Source organism: Phalaenopsis equestris, unplaced genomic scaffold (assembly GCF_001263595.1).
Source record: "Phalaenopsis equestris unplaced genomic scaffold, ASM126359v1 Scaffold000002, whole genome shotgun sequence".
Taxonomy (NCBI): domain Eukaryota; kingdom Viridiplantae; phylum Streptophyta; class Magnoliopsida; order Asparagales; family Orchidaceae; genus Phalaenopsis; species Phalaenopsis equestris.
Window position 1 is genome coordinate 26574451 of NW_018164444.1, and position 16706 is coordinate 26591156.

The 16706-nt window shown below is 35.4% G+C and overlaps 2 protein-coding genes across 3 annotated transcripts in view; both read left to right on the forward strand.

Moving 5' to 3' along the window:
* LOC110039543 (thioredoxin reductase NTRC) overlaps positions 1-9425 on the forward strand; it is a 42738-nt gene extending 33313 nt beyond the window's left edge. Inside the window, exons 6-10 of the mRNA XM_020744646.1 lie at positions 5664-5771; positions 6518-6604; positions 6730-6834; positions 8589-8719; positions 9188-9425. Coding sequence (XP_020600305.1) covers positions 5664-5771; positions 6518-6604; positions 6730-6834; positions 8589-8719; positions 9188-9248 — 492 coding nt within the window. The 3' untranslated portion in view covers positions 9249-9425. The remainder of the gene's footprint in view (positions 1-5663; positions 5772-6517; positions 6605-6729; positions 6835-8588; positions 8720-9187) is intronic.
* A 3858-nt stretch (positions 9426-13283) lies between these two features.
* On the forward strand, positions 13284-15690 carry LOC110035520 (cell division cycle 20.2, cofactor of APC complex-like). 2 transcript variants are annotated; one of them, XR_002295153.1, is made up of 6 exons: positions 13284-13699; positions 13878-14156; positions 14272-14541; positions 14635-15231; positions 15313-15509; positions 15615-15690. XR_002295153.1 is itself a non-coding variant. In XM_020739755.1 (6 exons), the coding sequence occupies exons 1-5, from the start codon at positions 13550-13552 to the stop codon at positions 15454-15456; spliced, it is 1440 nt and encodes a 479-aa protein (XP_020595414.1). In that variant the 5' UTR covers positions 13284-13549; the 3' UTR covers positions 15457-15505; positions 15615-15690. The 2 variants fall into 2 exon arrangements, 1 of the variants encoding a protein (XP_020595414.1); XM_020739755.1 differs by having other exon boundaries at positions 15313-15505.
* Positions 15691-16706: the final 1016 nt, after the last annotated feature.

Below are 16706 nucleotides of genomic sequence, written 5' to 3' on the forward strand. Positions count from 1 at the left end.
ATATATATTATTTATTTTCCTTTCAGTTATTTTCTATTTGTTGTATTTTCTAGTTTTAGTTTTTTTTTTTAATCATGGAGTAGTTATAGGAAGAGATTAGGGCATTATATTTTTGTTATTTTAGAATTATTTTATCCTGTAGTTATACCCCTTTCAATAATAATAATACTATTTAGCTCAATTCCCAAAACCTACATGGTATCAAAGCTACGAATCTTACCATAGGTACCAGAACTTCCTTGTAGGCCTTCCCCTACAGTTTTTCAGCCACTGAATTCCCACCACTGGTCTCTCCCCTATAGATTTCAGCCGCTGATACCCTTTCTTGCAAGCTGTCCTGCTGCTGGCCGCTCCTCTGCTGGTTGCCCTGCCGCCGGACCTCTCTCCTACAGCCAAATCTCTCCCCTGCAGGCCCTCCTACTGCCGGAACTCCCTCTCGTCGGCTTGAATCTTCCCCTACAAGCCCTATTTTGCTGTTAGCTGTGTAAGAGACCGTCTACGTCTATGTTTCGACACCTAAACCTTACCTTTGGCTCCGTCGGAGTCATGCTGTATTCCTCCACTACCGAGCTTTCATTCGGCCCTGTCCTTGAGTCCACCAGAGGATCAACACCTACCTCATTCCCTCCGTAGACCAGAGTACATGACAACCCATGAATTTTTTTATTACCACTCACAAACTTAATGACTCAAATTTCCACCCATGGTCTCGAGCTGTTTTGTTGTTTGTCAAAGGTTGGGGTAAATTCGACCACCTCACATGTACGACTCGTGAACCTCAGAAGAGCCCAACATGTGCATCTTGGGAAGTGGAGAACTCAATGGTTGTGTCATGACTGATTAATTCTATGAAGACCTCGATGGGTTGCTCGTACATTTTTCCTCCGTCTGCCCATGCCTTCTGGACTGCCGTTCGAGATAGCTACTCGGACGTACAGAGTTGTGGACAACTCTATGAAGTTTTTAATAAGATATGTGTGGCAAAACAAGGATCTAAGATAGTGAGAAAGTACTACAACGAGTTGGTTGCCTTATGGATGGAATGTGACATCTATTATGACTACACGTGGAACTCTCCTGCAGATCTTTCTCTCTTCCAAAAAATTTTGGAAAAAAATCGCGTGTTCCAATTTCTAGAGGGTTTGCGGCCGTATCCTTGGCCATGATTCTCTCTCTTCAACTTGGGCGACATTCACCAAGGTCTACCGCGAAGAAAGCCGAAGACTTGTCACGCTCAACAACTCCACTAATCCAGCCGGGCCTTCAGCCTAGGCTCCAACAGTCCTCCACACTTGGCCACATCGTGGCGCATCAATTGTGGTGCTCCACACTCTACATGTAATTTTTGTCACAAATTCTATCATACCTGTGACAAGTGTTAGGAGCTTCAAGGGAAGCCGACGAACAAGTCTTCAACTAAACCTTTCATCGCTAAAGGTATCGCTACGATTCCTCAAAATTCACAACAATTCAAGTGACCCCCATTCGTGTCATCCTTGAATCATCAAACTCTATCAAGAATCGGATGAAACACTTAATTAAGCTGCTTGGATCTAGTTAGTTCTCCTCCGACTCGTCGACCTCCCATGTGTGTCAAGGTAACATTTCTTTGACACTCACTTTTTTGGTTTTACTAGTCCGTGGATTATTTATTCAGGTGTCTTGGACCACATGATTGGTTGCTCTCAATTCTTCTCGACATATTCTGTGTTCCTTGCGAGACACTATTAAAATTTTCACGGCTCCTGTAATTCTATTGCGGGTAAATGGTTGGTTGTACCAACAGTTGGGCTGACTTTGGAATCTTTATTACATGTACCTTTGCTTAAGTGTAATGTCTTATCAGTCAGTAAATTGACATATGACCTTGATTGCGTTGTTTCATTTTCTCTTGATGTTTGTGTCTTTAGGATCGTCATTCAGGGATGATGGTTTCAACTACTAAGCGGGTAGTCAAGCTCTACTTCTTTCAATAAAATGACATTGATGATGTGGTCACTCAATTCCATAGTTGTAGTTTTTTCCCTCTTTACTGCTTGTCCAGTTATGCTTTTACATTGTTGCTTGAGTCATTCCAACTTTCACTATTTAAAATAATAGTACCTTTTGTTGTTTATTGATAAAAAACTATCTACTTTTAAATGTGAAATTTATTATTTAGCTAAACATCATCGTGTACCATATCCACCCCATCGTTACACTCCCTCTCCATTTTCATTGCTTCATAGTGATTCATAGGGAGCCTCTCGAACTATAAGCTACACCAATAAGCGGTGGTTCCTTACTCTAATTGATGACCATATTCGGGTGACTTGGGTCTATATATTAATAGACAAATTCACCCAACCTTTACCAATTGCAGTCACCTTCAAAAATTTCCACTCCATTTTGACCAAATTCAAAACTTCATTCAAGTCCTTCTGATCGACAATGGTAGTAAGTACTTTAACTCTATATTAGGAGGATTCTTGTTGAGTAAGGGCATCCTTCATCATAGCTCCTGTGCGGATACCCCTCAACAAAATGAGATAGCCGAGTGAAAAAACCAGCACCTTTTCGAAGTGACTCATTCCATTATGTTTCAAACTAATATCCTTAAACGATTTTGGAATGACTCTTTTTATTCCGTCACCTATCTCATTAAAAGAGTTCCCACAAAAATTCAGAACTTTCGGACCCCGTTATCTGTCTTGATGTCGTGTTTTTCTACCAATCTTTTTTTCCCCACATTAGATCCCAAAATAATTCAGTGCACGACCTTTGTTCGGTACACAACCTCGACTTAGAATAAACTTGATCCCCACTCAATTAAATGTGTTTTGCTCGCTATCCAGCCACTCAAAAAGGCTATCCGTGTTTTCATCCTACCACTATGATAATTCTATGTGAATATAGATGTCTCCTTTTTTTTTTTTTTGAAAATGTTCTCTTTTTCCCTAACACTGCTTCAAGTGAGAGGGAGCTAGATTTTTTGGGCACTGTTCATTTTCCGACTCTGTTGGATATTCTACCTACTCCTACAACCATTGTATTTGATGAACCCTTAGTTCTACTGGTTCCGCCACCAACTAGACCAACATCACATCCATCCACTCTCCGTGTCTATACTCGGTGTTCCAAATCCTCAGTTGAAACTCGTCTCAATCCCCCTACACTCAAACCCGCTCTCCCGCTGTAGATTTTGGAATCTGTTTCGGTCGACATCCCCAAAAAGTCGCTCTCTCAACTTACGGGGATCACTCTTTCTATAAATAAGGAGTTGAATTCCCCCATATTAAGGTATGCTAACAAGCTTGCACTCTTTATTCCATGACAAAATTCCACAGCTTATCTTTGACTTACAAAACATTTGTCACTTGACGGATAGGGCTGCCATGTCCTGGAAGGCTGCATTCATGGATGATATGAATGCCCTTCGACACAACCATATTTGGGTTTTTGTTGATCTTTCTCGAGGAAAGAAAGTTGTGGATTGTAGGTGGATTTTCAACATCAACTTTAACTCTGATGGATCAATTGAACGCAATGATGCGTGGTTGGTCACCTAAGGATATTCACAAACATATGGAGTTGATTGATAGACGTTTACTCTGGTAGCTAAACTAAATACTATTCAGGTTTTGTTATCCCTTGTTGTGAATCTGACCCTTACTCTAGGTGGATGTTAAGAATGCTTTCCTCAACAGTGTTCTCGTAGAGGTGTATTTGTCCCTCTCACCGGGCTTTGACTCAACCTCTTTTTGTGGACAAGTGTGTCGACTTTAGAACTCTATTTAAGTATTGAAACAATCCCCCCAAGCCTTGTTCGACAAGTTTATAAAAGTTTTTTGTGGGCCATGGTTTCTTTCAAGCTTAATCTAATCACACAACGTTCTTCCGCCACTCATCCAATGACTGTTCTCATTCTCATCGTCAATGTCGACAATATCGTACTCACAGGTAATGATCTGCCGGCCTTGGAATCTCTCAAAGGGATCCGGATCGCATCTTTTGAGATTCTCTCCAGCATTTCCTTGGTATGGAAGTAGCGCGGTCCTCTCGGGCAATTAGCCTCTCCCAGCTCAAATATATTGACATATTTACTGACTGAGACAAATCTACCTCTTTACAAACTGATAGCTGTTCTAATGGATCCTAATGAGAAATTGGTATATGTTCCCAATGTAGTTCCGGTGAACAGGACACTACCAATGCCGAGTGGGAAAACTCATTTACCTAGGCCTTACACGCTCGGACATTTGTCACGACATTGGTATTGTCATTCAGTTTATGCATTATCCCTTTGAGCACCATCTCACCGTTGTACATCAGATCCTCTACCACTTAAAAGACACACGAGCTCAATTTTTTTGTTCTCTCGTCACACCTCTCACTCTATTGCAGTTTATAAGGATGTCGATTGGGCCGAGGCCATCCATAATCGACGATATATCTCAAGTTATTGCTCCTTCATGTTGGGAAACTTTGTCACGTTAAAAAGTAAAAAATATTCCGTGGTTACCCCTAGCAATGCTGAAGCCGAGTTTCATTATGTGTCCTAAAGGTATGTGAAGCTTTCTGGTTGTACATCATGCTCAGCGAGTTACATATGTCGTTCTTTGTTCCAATACAACTGTTTTGTGACAATAATGCCGTCATCAGCATAGCTCTGGTCCAACATGGTCGTACCAAGCATGTGAAGATTGACCATCACTTAATTAAGGAGAAGCTTGATTCAGGAGAAATTTGTGTTCCTTTTGTCCCATTCACAGGCCAACTCGTAGATATTCTCACAAATAATCTTAGTTGGTCGTTATTTGACGATTTCAAATCCAAGTTAAACATGATTGACTTCTATGCTTCAATTTGAGAGGGAGTGTTAGAAAGTATTTAGTTTCCTTTCCGATTATTTCCTAGTTTAGGACTTTCCTTTTATCATGTAGTAGTTATTAGGGAGAGATTTGAGTTTTATATTTTTTCTGTTATAGAATCATTGTATCTTGTATGTCTACCCATTTCAATAGCAATATAGCAATAATACTATGCTGCTCAATTCTCAAAATCTAGTATATATATAATTTACATCTCATAGCACTGAACAAGGAAGAAGAAGAAAATTGCACAACTTCTGGTCATTTCACCTTTGGCAAAGCTGTCTCATTTCTAGCCCCTTTTCTTATCATTTCTCAATTTATTACGAATCCATCAATTCTACTATGTTTACCTTAGTTATTTCATTCCTTAGCGGCTGATAATAAGCCTTATTGGATTCTTTAGTGAATAACTTTTTTTATAGGATTAATTTCACGCTTGGAAACCGTATTCAAACAATTTGGGATAATTGTTTCTGCACTTTTGAACTTTTGGTGTATCCAAAGATCACACATCCACTATGGCAATCACATGTTAAAACACTCGTCAATAACCTTGACTATTCACTAATCATTACAGCTTTAGTTATTTTTTGATCTTTGGTTGGTGCCTGGAATTTGTGGTTCCCAATTTCAATAATATCTTATCTGGCATTTTCTATTGTTTAATATCTGCAAATATTTTTTTGAGTAAGTCGGTTTCAATTCCCATTTGAAATATATATATATATATATATATATATATCTGTGTGTGTGTGTTGTGCATGCCCACACATAAGTTTATGTTTATATTTTCATCAATTATGGTAATAGGATCATGAATGGAGGCAAGCTGTAACTGCTGCTGGATCTGGTTGTGTTGCGGCTCTATCTGTTGAGAGATACCTTGTGGCCAATGAACTTCTTGTTGAATTTCACCAGGTAGCTGATTCCTCTTTTTGTGAGTTTTATAAGAGCATCATTTCGCTTTGTGTACTTTTTCACTTTTCTACAGTCAAATACTTGCTAATTTTAATTTCTGTTCAATGAATCTTAACGCTGCATTTATCTTTATAAGGTAATTATTTTTTTGCTGAATGCTTTTATCTAGGTTTTAGGGATCATCCCAAACTGCTTGTTTTGAACTGGTTTTCTTATCGACTTTTCTTTCATGGCTGTTGTTTGGTTTGCTTGTGCACAAAATTACTGCCAAGTAGAGGGTTGCTAAATTGAGTACATTTCTTTTGTAGAATATTTGATAAGAAAATGAAGTGAATGTTATCCGCATGCGAAGCAAATACATCATTTTTAACACATGAACTAAAATTTTTCGCTTTTGTTTTGCTTCGACTTTGCAGCAAAGCACAGAAATCCATAAATTTTGTCTCGATCAACCATTTTTCTGCAGTATCTTAGCTATATTTCAACCAATGCTAGCAAAATTTACGGGGACTGGCTGGCCCTAAACTAAAACTTATTTTGAACCCATGTTTTATTGTAAGAAACAGGGTAATTGCTGCGTGTCTGTGGACCACACTTGACTGCTTTTTTTAATGAGCTTAGCATTGAATCTTCTGACATGGTGGCACAATATGAAATTCCTGATTGTATACATTGAAGTGATTTCTGGCAGCTGCAATATGAGCTGATATCCCATACTGTTTTTCCGTAAATTTTCTTGTCAACAGCCTGTAACTGAAGAGGTAAAGAAGGAACTTACAGAAAAGGATGTAGAATGGCATTATGATGTTTCTCTTACTAAACACAAGGGCCAGGTAATGTTCTTAGCTAATTGCTTTCTGTTTATTTGAAAGCCGACACTTTCACTATGCTCTTTATATTTGCCAAATTTGCAATCATTATTCAACGAATAGTTCTAACAAAAGCATCTCTTTTGTAGTATGCATTGCGGAAATTGTACCATGAAAGCCCAAGGTTGCTTTGTGTGCTTTATACTTCTCCAACATGTGGCCCATGTAGAACATTGAAACCAATTTTAAGTAAGGTACGAACTTTTTCAGCTGCTTAATTCCCAGGTTCAGCCAGCAGCACATCCCTTAACTCAACAAAATGCTTCAGCTCTACGAAATGTTTGTTTAAATTTGCATGCATGTAAATTATTTATTGCTGCTATGCTACGCATAAAATTGATGGTTCTTCTTAGATTGACACTATTTTGGAAGGAGGAAAGCTTTCTGGACCTGACTGGGGTATTTGTGAATGGATGGACTGGGGAGGTGGTTTATGATCACCAAAATTTTTGCATAATACTTTGATTTATGTTTTTGAGCAAAAACCACAACTGGCATATATTAATGGAAATGATTGATGGAGGGAAGAAGATGATTAACTTGGTGGAGTGGGATTACCAATTAATGGATACATTTCTGCAAAAGACCTGAAAATTGACATCAAAGCAAGGCCTATCATTTTACAAAGAAATAAATTAACTCTATTTCTTTTTTATTCAACTTAGGATCATGATAGCTCCAATCGATACCTCCTTTAGGTACATGTGGCCATTTTTTAAAATTCTTACAATTTTGCTATTCCCCTTAATCCAACATTGCGCTTCTAGATCAGGCATGCATGGGTGCCAATATTGATGTTGATTCAGAGGGGCCAATTACAAGGAGAGAATAGGGCCGTGCTAGTTGTTTTTGTGCTTCACCAGCATTTCAGATTTTTGAAAATATACTTCATGAAATTATGGTCGGAATGGGTATGCCCTTCTCCTTGCCGATCCCCCGGGCGGGTGTGTCAAAAGTTTGATAAAACCAAACCAACCATACCAAAATTTAATTCAGTTTAAATGATTTGATTATAAATCAAATTGAAATTTAGTTGTTAGTTGAAGCTCATCAAGAATTACATATTATATGTACAATATCAATTTAATTTTATGAATCCTCCATTTAATGTTGAATTTTTGGTTTTTCGATTTTTTCAATTAAATGAACATTAAAACTGAGTCAATAACCAAAAGACGAATATTGAAGTTTTAAAAACCAAATACTGAAATGCATTTTTTGAAACCGAAACAAATCTACCAAACTTTTCGGTTCAGTTCAGTCATTTTGATTTAGGCTAAATAATGCACACCCCTTTGGATGGAAAAAATGGTAGCGAAAACTTCTTAGAACATGCAGGCGATTTCTGATCCCTTCTTAACATAACCTCACTCTCTCATTTGAAGAAAACTGAGTGAGACTACCTTCGCTGCGTTTGGCTTTCAGCTTGTGCTATAAAATCCTTCAAGATGGCATGAAATCAAGAAAAGAAATGCCTCCTTCTTCTTACTTCAAATCCTATTATGTTAAGCTTTATTAAGTGATAACCACGTCCCGTTTTACATGTTCAAATGCCATTTCATAACACCTTTTTGAGTTCAATATGGCCAGAAATTGAAATAGGATTCTCTTAGAATGCTTCAGTGTTTTGTCTCTTTTTAAAAGGTATTATGCATTATGCTATTTCAGCCAATATAATATAGGAAAAGGAAAAGTATGACTAATTAAGTACAGTTTTATGATAAATGTTCTGTTTATGCATATGTTATTATCTGCAGAACACTTTAACGGTATGCCTGAACTCTTTTGCGCAACCCGTTCCATCCCCTTCATTTATCAACTGCATTGGAGTTTATGAATATTAAATAATATGGCATAATCAGCTTCTTGGAGGATTCTTGATTTTTGTTTTTCAAATTTTGTAGTTTTGTGATAATTTTTGCTTTTAAGGACCTCTTCATTATTGCAGGTGATTGATGAGTTTGAAAAGGATGTACATTATGTTGAGATTGACATCGAGGAAGATCCAGAGATTGCTGAAGCAGCTGGAATCATGGGAACACCTTGTGTTCAATTTTTCAAAAATAAAGATATGATTAGGTTTGCCTTCACTGCTGATGATTGCTTTTTGGGATAATTACATACAGGCCACCCAAAATATTGATATTTATAAATTAACCACGCAAGTAATTTTTTTGAACCACCGAGCCGATGTATTTATGCGTGCCACGATCATACTATTGAGAATTTGATAAAAATGAAAAATGGTGGTTGATTTGTAAATAGCAAGTTTTGGGTGGTTTGTATGTAATTTCCCCATCTTTTTTTTTCATTTTGTCACATGAGGAGACGATTGATTTCTAAAATAATAAATGATTCAATGAGTTACCTTCTGGTGCCTTGATATTTTTATCTGAATGCAGAGGGTGGTTTGTATGTAATTTCCCCATCTTTTTTTTTTTTTCATTTTGTCACATGAGGAGATGATTGATTTCTAAAAAAATAAATGATTGAATGACTTCAACTAGAAATACCTTCTTGTGCCTTGATATTTTTATCTGAATGCAGGTCAATTCCTGGCGTGAAAATGAAGAAGGAATATAAAGAATTTATTGAAGCCAATAAATGATATTTTTTCAGGCACGGATTGATGCACTCTTCTTTGGATTTTGTAGTGTTTGTTCATGTCAATTCAGCTTGCTTCTTGTTCCAAGCAACCATTTTTTTTTTCATTGTATCTAATTTCTTAGCTAATTGTTCTTTCTCTTGCAATGGTTGATTTGATTTCTAAACAATTTGCTACTTTGCTCGGGGGACTTTTTAAAACGTATTTTTTACTTTTTTTTTTTTTTTTGAATTTAAATACGAAAACCCAATTCTTTGAAAAAATATTACATCAGGACTCTGCACGTAGAGTTACGTGCGGAGTCCAGTGAAATTACGCTATGAAGGTGATCGGTTCGGTAACGCAAGAAATATTCCCTTTGTGTTATTGTATGTTATTCAGGTGTTATTGTGTTTTGAGAATATTTTCATTGTTATAATAAAACAATAACACATCAACAATACTTGAATAATACATAATAACGCCTGAATAACACACAATAACACCTGAATAACATGGGAGGAATATTCTCTTGTGTTAGCAGACATTTTTTTTCCCTAGGTAGTTTCTTTGAAAAAATATTACATCAGGACTCTGCACGTGCGGAGTCCAATGAAATTACGCTATGGAGGTGATCGGTTCGGTAATGCAAGAAATATTCTCTTTGTGTTATTGTATGTTATTCAGGTGTTATTGTGTTTTGAGAATATTTTCATTGTTATAATAAAACAATAACACATCAACAATACTTGAATAATACATAATAACGCCTGAATAACACACAATAACACCTGAATAACATGGGAGGAATATTCTCTTGTGTTAGCAGACATTTTTTTTCCCTAGGTAGTGTAATTTCATTGGACTCTGCACGTAACTCTACGTGCGGAGACCTGATGTAATATTTTTTCCAATTCTTTTGTATTTACATAAAACCTTTCATTTTTATATGTATAAAATTTAAATTGTTAATATTGCATCAAAAATATCATTATTATTAATCTTAAAAGAGAAATATATTTTATCTTGTATTGACTTGAGCAACAAAGTGAAATAGATCTAAACATCATATTTTGGCTGTTAGATGTATAAATACATTAGCATTGTGTGGCATGTATGGACGTGCCCTAGGATTTCTCATGAAACTCTAATAAGATCTTATATCAAAATTTACAACTCTTGGTAGTATCTAAGTGTCAAATATATGTGGCAATGTAGTGTTTATCGTCTTAATGTTATTGAAAACCTTTCATACGTAAACATGAGACACACATTTATATATGCATGAATAAGCTTCATTCATGTAAAAAAAATTAGGGTCATGTACATCAATACTGACCAAATCCTATCTATCTACACAACTAACATCTAAATTTTAGATCAAGTAAAATCACCGGCTGCCATATCGGTGATTAGACGCATCTACCTGAAATAAGCAACAATTTGCCAGAATGCCCAGCCGCACTTGAAATTTCTCCAGTGTATTTGATTCTTATGCAGATCTGAAGGCAAGCTTTCTCTACAAAGCTTTCTAAGAGTTAACATATTAAAATTTCATCAGTCATTTTCCGTAGTATTTACTTATAAAATTCAAAACTTCATTTTTTTTAATAAAAAAAAAAGCTGATAGTTCTAAAAAATATTTTTCCTTAATTAAAAGTATTTTTTAAAAAAGAAAGATTTAAATTTTTTTTTTGGAAATATATAAATACTATTTCATAGAGATTTCTTTTATAGATCAATAATTATTTATAGATATAAATTTTCACATTGAATTCATAATTATTTCTTATGATGATCAGTGTTAGATTTTTTTTTTTTTTTTTGGTTCGATAATTAAGTATTAAAAATGATCTTAATTTGCTAGAACTAAATGAAAATATGACACACCAGCTAAGGGTCCGTTTCGGGCAGCTTGTGCGTTTTAGGATAAGCTGTTTATCCTGAAACGCGGCCCGCGGGCCGGCTGCAGGGGTTGACCCGCGGGTGTAAAAACTCAAACGCAGTTTCGGATAAGATGATGAAACATGCGAATCAAACAGTACCCGACCGTACTTATAAACTGCCCCAAACGGACCCTAAATAGGACGCAATGGAGAAAAATGATTCATGTAGCCGACCCCACGAAGTGGGATTAAGGCTTTATTGTTGTTGTTGTTGTTGTTCAATAATTAAGTAATTTAATATGTCCATGTAGAACAATTCTTCGTAGGCGTGCACAAATATGAAAATTTTGAACTTAGTTATATTTGCATGCTTGCTAAAATCTTATACTATGTTAATTTGGTGTGTGTGTGTGTACATGCATTTCTAATGGGAGAAATTATCAAATAAATTATATTTATCAAAATGATTCTTTCTTTTAATATAAAATATGGATATTCACAATTAATGGTCATGAATGTATAATATAATATTTCCTACTCCAAAAAAAAAGATTATGTTATAAATTTCTCAACATAGTTGAATATTTTGTATATGGCCTCTGAACTTTTTATTTATCAAATTTAAAAATATTAGATGTTCATATGGTAAACACAAAAATCATGTATACATAACATTAGATAAAACGACAATCAATTAACATTGATGCGTCGTAAAACAATTTTATGAAGCACGATTTTCGATGCTTTTTTTTTATAAAAAGATCCTCTAAATTCAAATTTAAGATCATCCAAGCTCTAATTTCAACAAGTTTATGATTAAATGGAGTATTTCAACAAGATGAACTCATATATACCAAAATTAGTTTAATTTGGGTCCAATCAAGCCTAAATCAGGTTATTGAAACATATTTTGAGAATTTAGATCTCTCCTCCACATCTGATAGTTTTTAATGAAGGTCAGCAATCATCAGATTCAACTAACAACTTTTCACTCTACTTTATCCAAGCAAATCACCTAGAAGACCAAATTCTTCCCTCATTTTCAGAATCAAGAGACTTCATGGGAGTCGGAATTGACGTCTATAGGAGTGAGCCTCGAGCAGAATCGGGTCTTGATAAACTCATTATGAGAGCTACCACATTAGTGGCATCCATCAAAGTCACCTTGGATAATTCCACCTGACCAGAAGATGGATTAAAACTCTTCCACTTCCCTATAATTTTTTGCCTCCTCTCACCCGGTCCATGCTTCTCTTTGTTAAACATACTATAGATCAAGATCTTGTCCGACACGTTCGCCTGAGATCAGGTGAGATCCACCATAATTTTTCGATGTGAACGAAATGTGCTTGAGAGATGTCTCATCGCTCTTTTTTTAAGAGCCAAAAGTCTCATAATTCAAGAGATTATTCGCATTATATTTTTTTTATTAAGAAGAAGATTCATTGATTAATTGATTAGAACTGATACAGACCGAATGACTCTCATTCCACTCGACAGCAGAAGGCTAACAGGGCAGGAAAAGTCTGAGAAAGGAATGACAGAACTGATTCAAGACAACGAAAGATCAGCAGATCTAACAAGGATCTAAATAGCACTCATATGAGGGGTTGTCCATGATAAGTTAACAATTTATTATTTTATATAAAATTTAGATCAATTCTCTTCATTATCTTTGAATTTGTTTGCTAACAAAACAAATAATTTTATTTAATTAAATACAATAGAAATTGCACATTCATTTTTTAATCTTATTCGTATCATCGATTTTTTATGGTTTTGAATTAATTAGAATAGAGAAAAACTTATTTAAAGTATGAATTTATTTAAGAATTTTAATGCCATTCTTGAAATATATAGAAGATACACGTAAATTTGCAGTAGAGCCCAAATATTTTAGGAAATTAATCTTAGTGAGACACATTTGCCACATGATCAATTGTCACTAGTCCAAATACAATACTCTCTTGAGCAAGAGAGCATTGACACATATCAAAATTGCTCATATTTGAGGAAAGCTCTTTGAAATTTGGCCGGGTTCCTCCGCCGGTCGGGCTTACGCGCTAGCAAATAAAGGAAAGATTTTTATCATATTTCGAATTTATTTTTATTTGGAAAGGAGCCGTTGAATATAGACGTTAAAATATGAACTGAGTCGCAGCCACCATCTTCCAAAACCAGAAACGTAGCTTCACCCTCACAAACAATTGTTTGCTTCTCTTCTTCCTCTCAGGAGCGAGGAAGGGAAGAAAAGCTGCAGCATTCAGTTTCCTGCGATCTCCGATTTCAATCTTCTAAGCATTAGGATCTTTGCTCTTCTTCATCTTTTTAATCTTTTTTATTTTTCGCAGGATTTCCCTGAGTTTTAGGTTTTCAAGTTAATTGCTTCATTATTTCTTCTTCTTCCTTTATTATTACTTTTTCTTTTGTTTTTGACAAATGGATGCAGGATCTTTTGGTTCTTCTCTCTTCTCTTTCACTGAAAAGCGTCCGCCAAGATGTCGCAAACCCTTCGGGAATCTTGGATCCACTGTCTACATCCCGCCTCTCCGCAGTTCTTCCTCCAATCCATCTTCTTACTGGCAAAGCGTAAGAATTCATTCTCTTTGAAAAAAAACATTTTTTTTTTCTTACATATTTTGCACCAATTCTTCTTACGCCGATAAATTGCTTCAGTTTCTTTGTTTTATGAATGTTTTCTTGCTTAGTTCTACACGTTCTTCTGATCTGTTTAAATTTATGTCTTAATGTTCTTGCTTGACATCAGGGCGACAGGTTCATACCAGATAGATCTGCAATGGATTTTGATGTTGCCCGGTACTTGTTAACGCAACCCAGAAAAGAAAAGGAGAACCTTGGAGTTGTTTCACCTGCAAAAGAGGCCTATCGTAAGCTTCTCGCTGAGACACTTCTGAATAACAGAACCAGAATCTTGGCATTCAGCAGACAGCCTCCAGCTTCTAATGATTCGATGCTCTCTGCAATTTCTGAAGCTTCTTCTTCCAACCAAAGGCAGAATTCTAAACGCAAAAGATACATTCCACAGGCAAAACCTCTTCTTCCACTCTTCTGTTTTTGTTCAATGTTTGATTTATCTTTTTTTTTGACACATTATATTGATTAGAACTGTTCTTGTTTTTCATATTGTAAATATGACACAGTCTGCAGAGAGAACATTAGATGCTCCAGATCTGGTGGATGACTTCTATCTAAATGTGCTTGATTGGGGAAGCAGAAATATCCTGTCCATTGCTCTCGGAAACACTGTATATCTGTGGAATGCTTCTAAAAGTTCGACTTCTGAGCTTGTGACTGTCGACGATGATCTTGGTCCGGTTACCAGTGTCAGCTGGGCTCCTGATGGTCTGCACATTGCCATTGGATTGAACAACTCCTATGTTCAATTGTGGGACTCAAACTCAGCTAAATTGGTATGTAGAATTTTGTTCAATTTTGAAACTCTCAATTCCTTTTTATTTCATAAACACAAACCATATCAATCCTGTATCTTTTGTTCATTGCAGTTGAGAACGCTGAATGAAATCCATCGCTCTCGTGTCGGATCTCTTGCCTGGAACAACAATATCCTCACCAGTGGTGGAATGGATGGAAAGATTGTGAACAATGACGTGAGGATAAGAAACCATGTAGTCAAAAGCTACAGAGGACACCAGCAAGAAGTATGTGGCTTGAAATGGTCAGAATCTGGGAAGCAACTGGCAAGTGGTGGCAATGACAACCTGCTTCACATATGGGATCAAGCCATGACAGCCTCCTCTTCTTCCTCAGCCCGGAATCAAAACCCATGGCTTCATAGATTTGAGGACCACAATGCTGCAGTAAAGGCTTTGGCTTGGTGCCCATTTCAGAGCAATCTGCTTGCTTCAGGTGGAGGGGAAAATGATAAATGCATAAAGTTCTGGAACACCGCAACTGGTGCTTGCTTGAATTCGGTAGAAACAGATTCCCAGGTTTGTGGGCTGCTATGGAACAAAAATGAGCAGGAGCTTCTGAGTACTCATGGTTACATTCAGAACCAGCTCACATTGTGGAAGTATCCATCCATGTCTAAGCTTGCTGAGCTCCGCGGCCATACTTCTAGAGTTCTATATATGACTCAGGTAAGAATTGCTGCTATTTTAAAGATTTTTTTAAAAAAATGAAGTTTTGTATGGTTAAGCGCTGAGGCATTGGAGTTGCAGAGCCCATATGGCGGCACGGTGGCGACGGCTGCTGGGGATGAAACGCTGAGGTTTTGGAATGTGTTTGGGAGACCGGAAGTGGATAAGCCTGCTGCTAAAAAACCATATTCAGAACCGTTTGCTAATTACAGCCGCATCAGATGAGGAGAGTTTTGCATGCGCGACAAAGAAGATGAACCAGATGAACCAAATCGTAAGTATGTATGATCATTAGGATGTTTTAAGTTCAGTGGATGTCAAATCAATCATAAAAACTGAATTTTTGACTATTTTTTTTTTTAATTTTCTTGTCTTTTTTGCAGATTTTGGTGAAAGCATGCACGGATTCGTTTGAAGAAGTTTGTAGATGATTGAAGCAAAATCATTAATACTGGCGAAATCTTATACTTAGATTATTTTTAAATTTAAATTAATATTATTAACTTAATTTCTTAAAAAATTAACAATAGGCTATATATCTTTCCTATATGGCATGATTTATAGAGTGATGTGGAAGAAACCTTGACAAGTAGGCAAGATATCTAATTTGGTTTTTTAAATATTTAATTTTTTAACAGATTAATTTCTAAAAAAAACAAAATGATGATAATTTCTTATTTGCATAAAAATTGAATAAATTTTGAGTGGAATTTTTTAAATAAGATTAGCTTGAAATTTTCTTTCTCATTTAAATTTAATTTCTAAAAAAAATAAAAATAAATTAAAAAAATTAGTTACACAAAATATTAAATAAAAGTTGAATAATTATTTGATCCTACCAAAATGACTTTTTTTTTTACATTTAAATTTTATTTCTTAAAAATAATTATTAGAATAATAAGATCAACATTATTTAAAAAAGTATTAACACAAAAAGACCCACCCAACCTTTATTTATCTTCTTATTTCTAAAAATTCAACTGTATTTCCTTTTCTTTGAAAACTTAATATATTTATTTAAATTTAATTTGAAAAAGTGAATTAAAATTAAATTAACATTTTTAAGAAAAATAATATTTGCAAAAAATTGTTCCTACTTGTCAAGTTTTTTTTCACATCACTCTAAAAATAATAATGATATTAATTTAAATTTAAAAAATAATTTTATTTTAAAATTTCGCCTTCATTATATATATATATATATATATGTATATAATTAATTAATTTATTTATATATATTTTTTTATTGTGGCTTGAGCTTTGCCACATCTTTTGATGTGTTTTAATGTCAATCTGCATATCGTAATGCAATTTTGATTGTTTTGCCTCAAGTTGAGAGCATGCCAGTTATTTTTATTTTTATTTATTTTTTAGGGTAATTACATGCAGACCACCCTAAACTTGCTAATTTACAAATTAACCACCCTATTTCATCTATTTTTCTCAAATTCTTACTCAAATATTTCACCATTCAT

Bases quoted from the DNA above. Each gene is read 5' to 3' on its own strand.
- LOC110035520 (XM_020739755.1), top strand. From the start codon at position 13,550: ATGGATGCAGGATCTTTTGGTTCTTCTCTCTTCTCTTTCACTGAAAAG. The intron at 13,700-13,877 runs GTAAGAATTCAT...GCTTGACATCAG, and splicing joins CATCTTCTTACTGGCAAAGC to GGCGACAGGTTCATACCAGA. The intron at 15,232-15,312 runs GTAAGAATTGCT...TTGGAGTTGCAG, and splicing joins GAGTTCTATATATGACTCAG to AGCCCATATGGCGGCACGGT.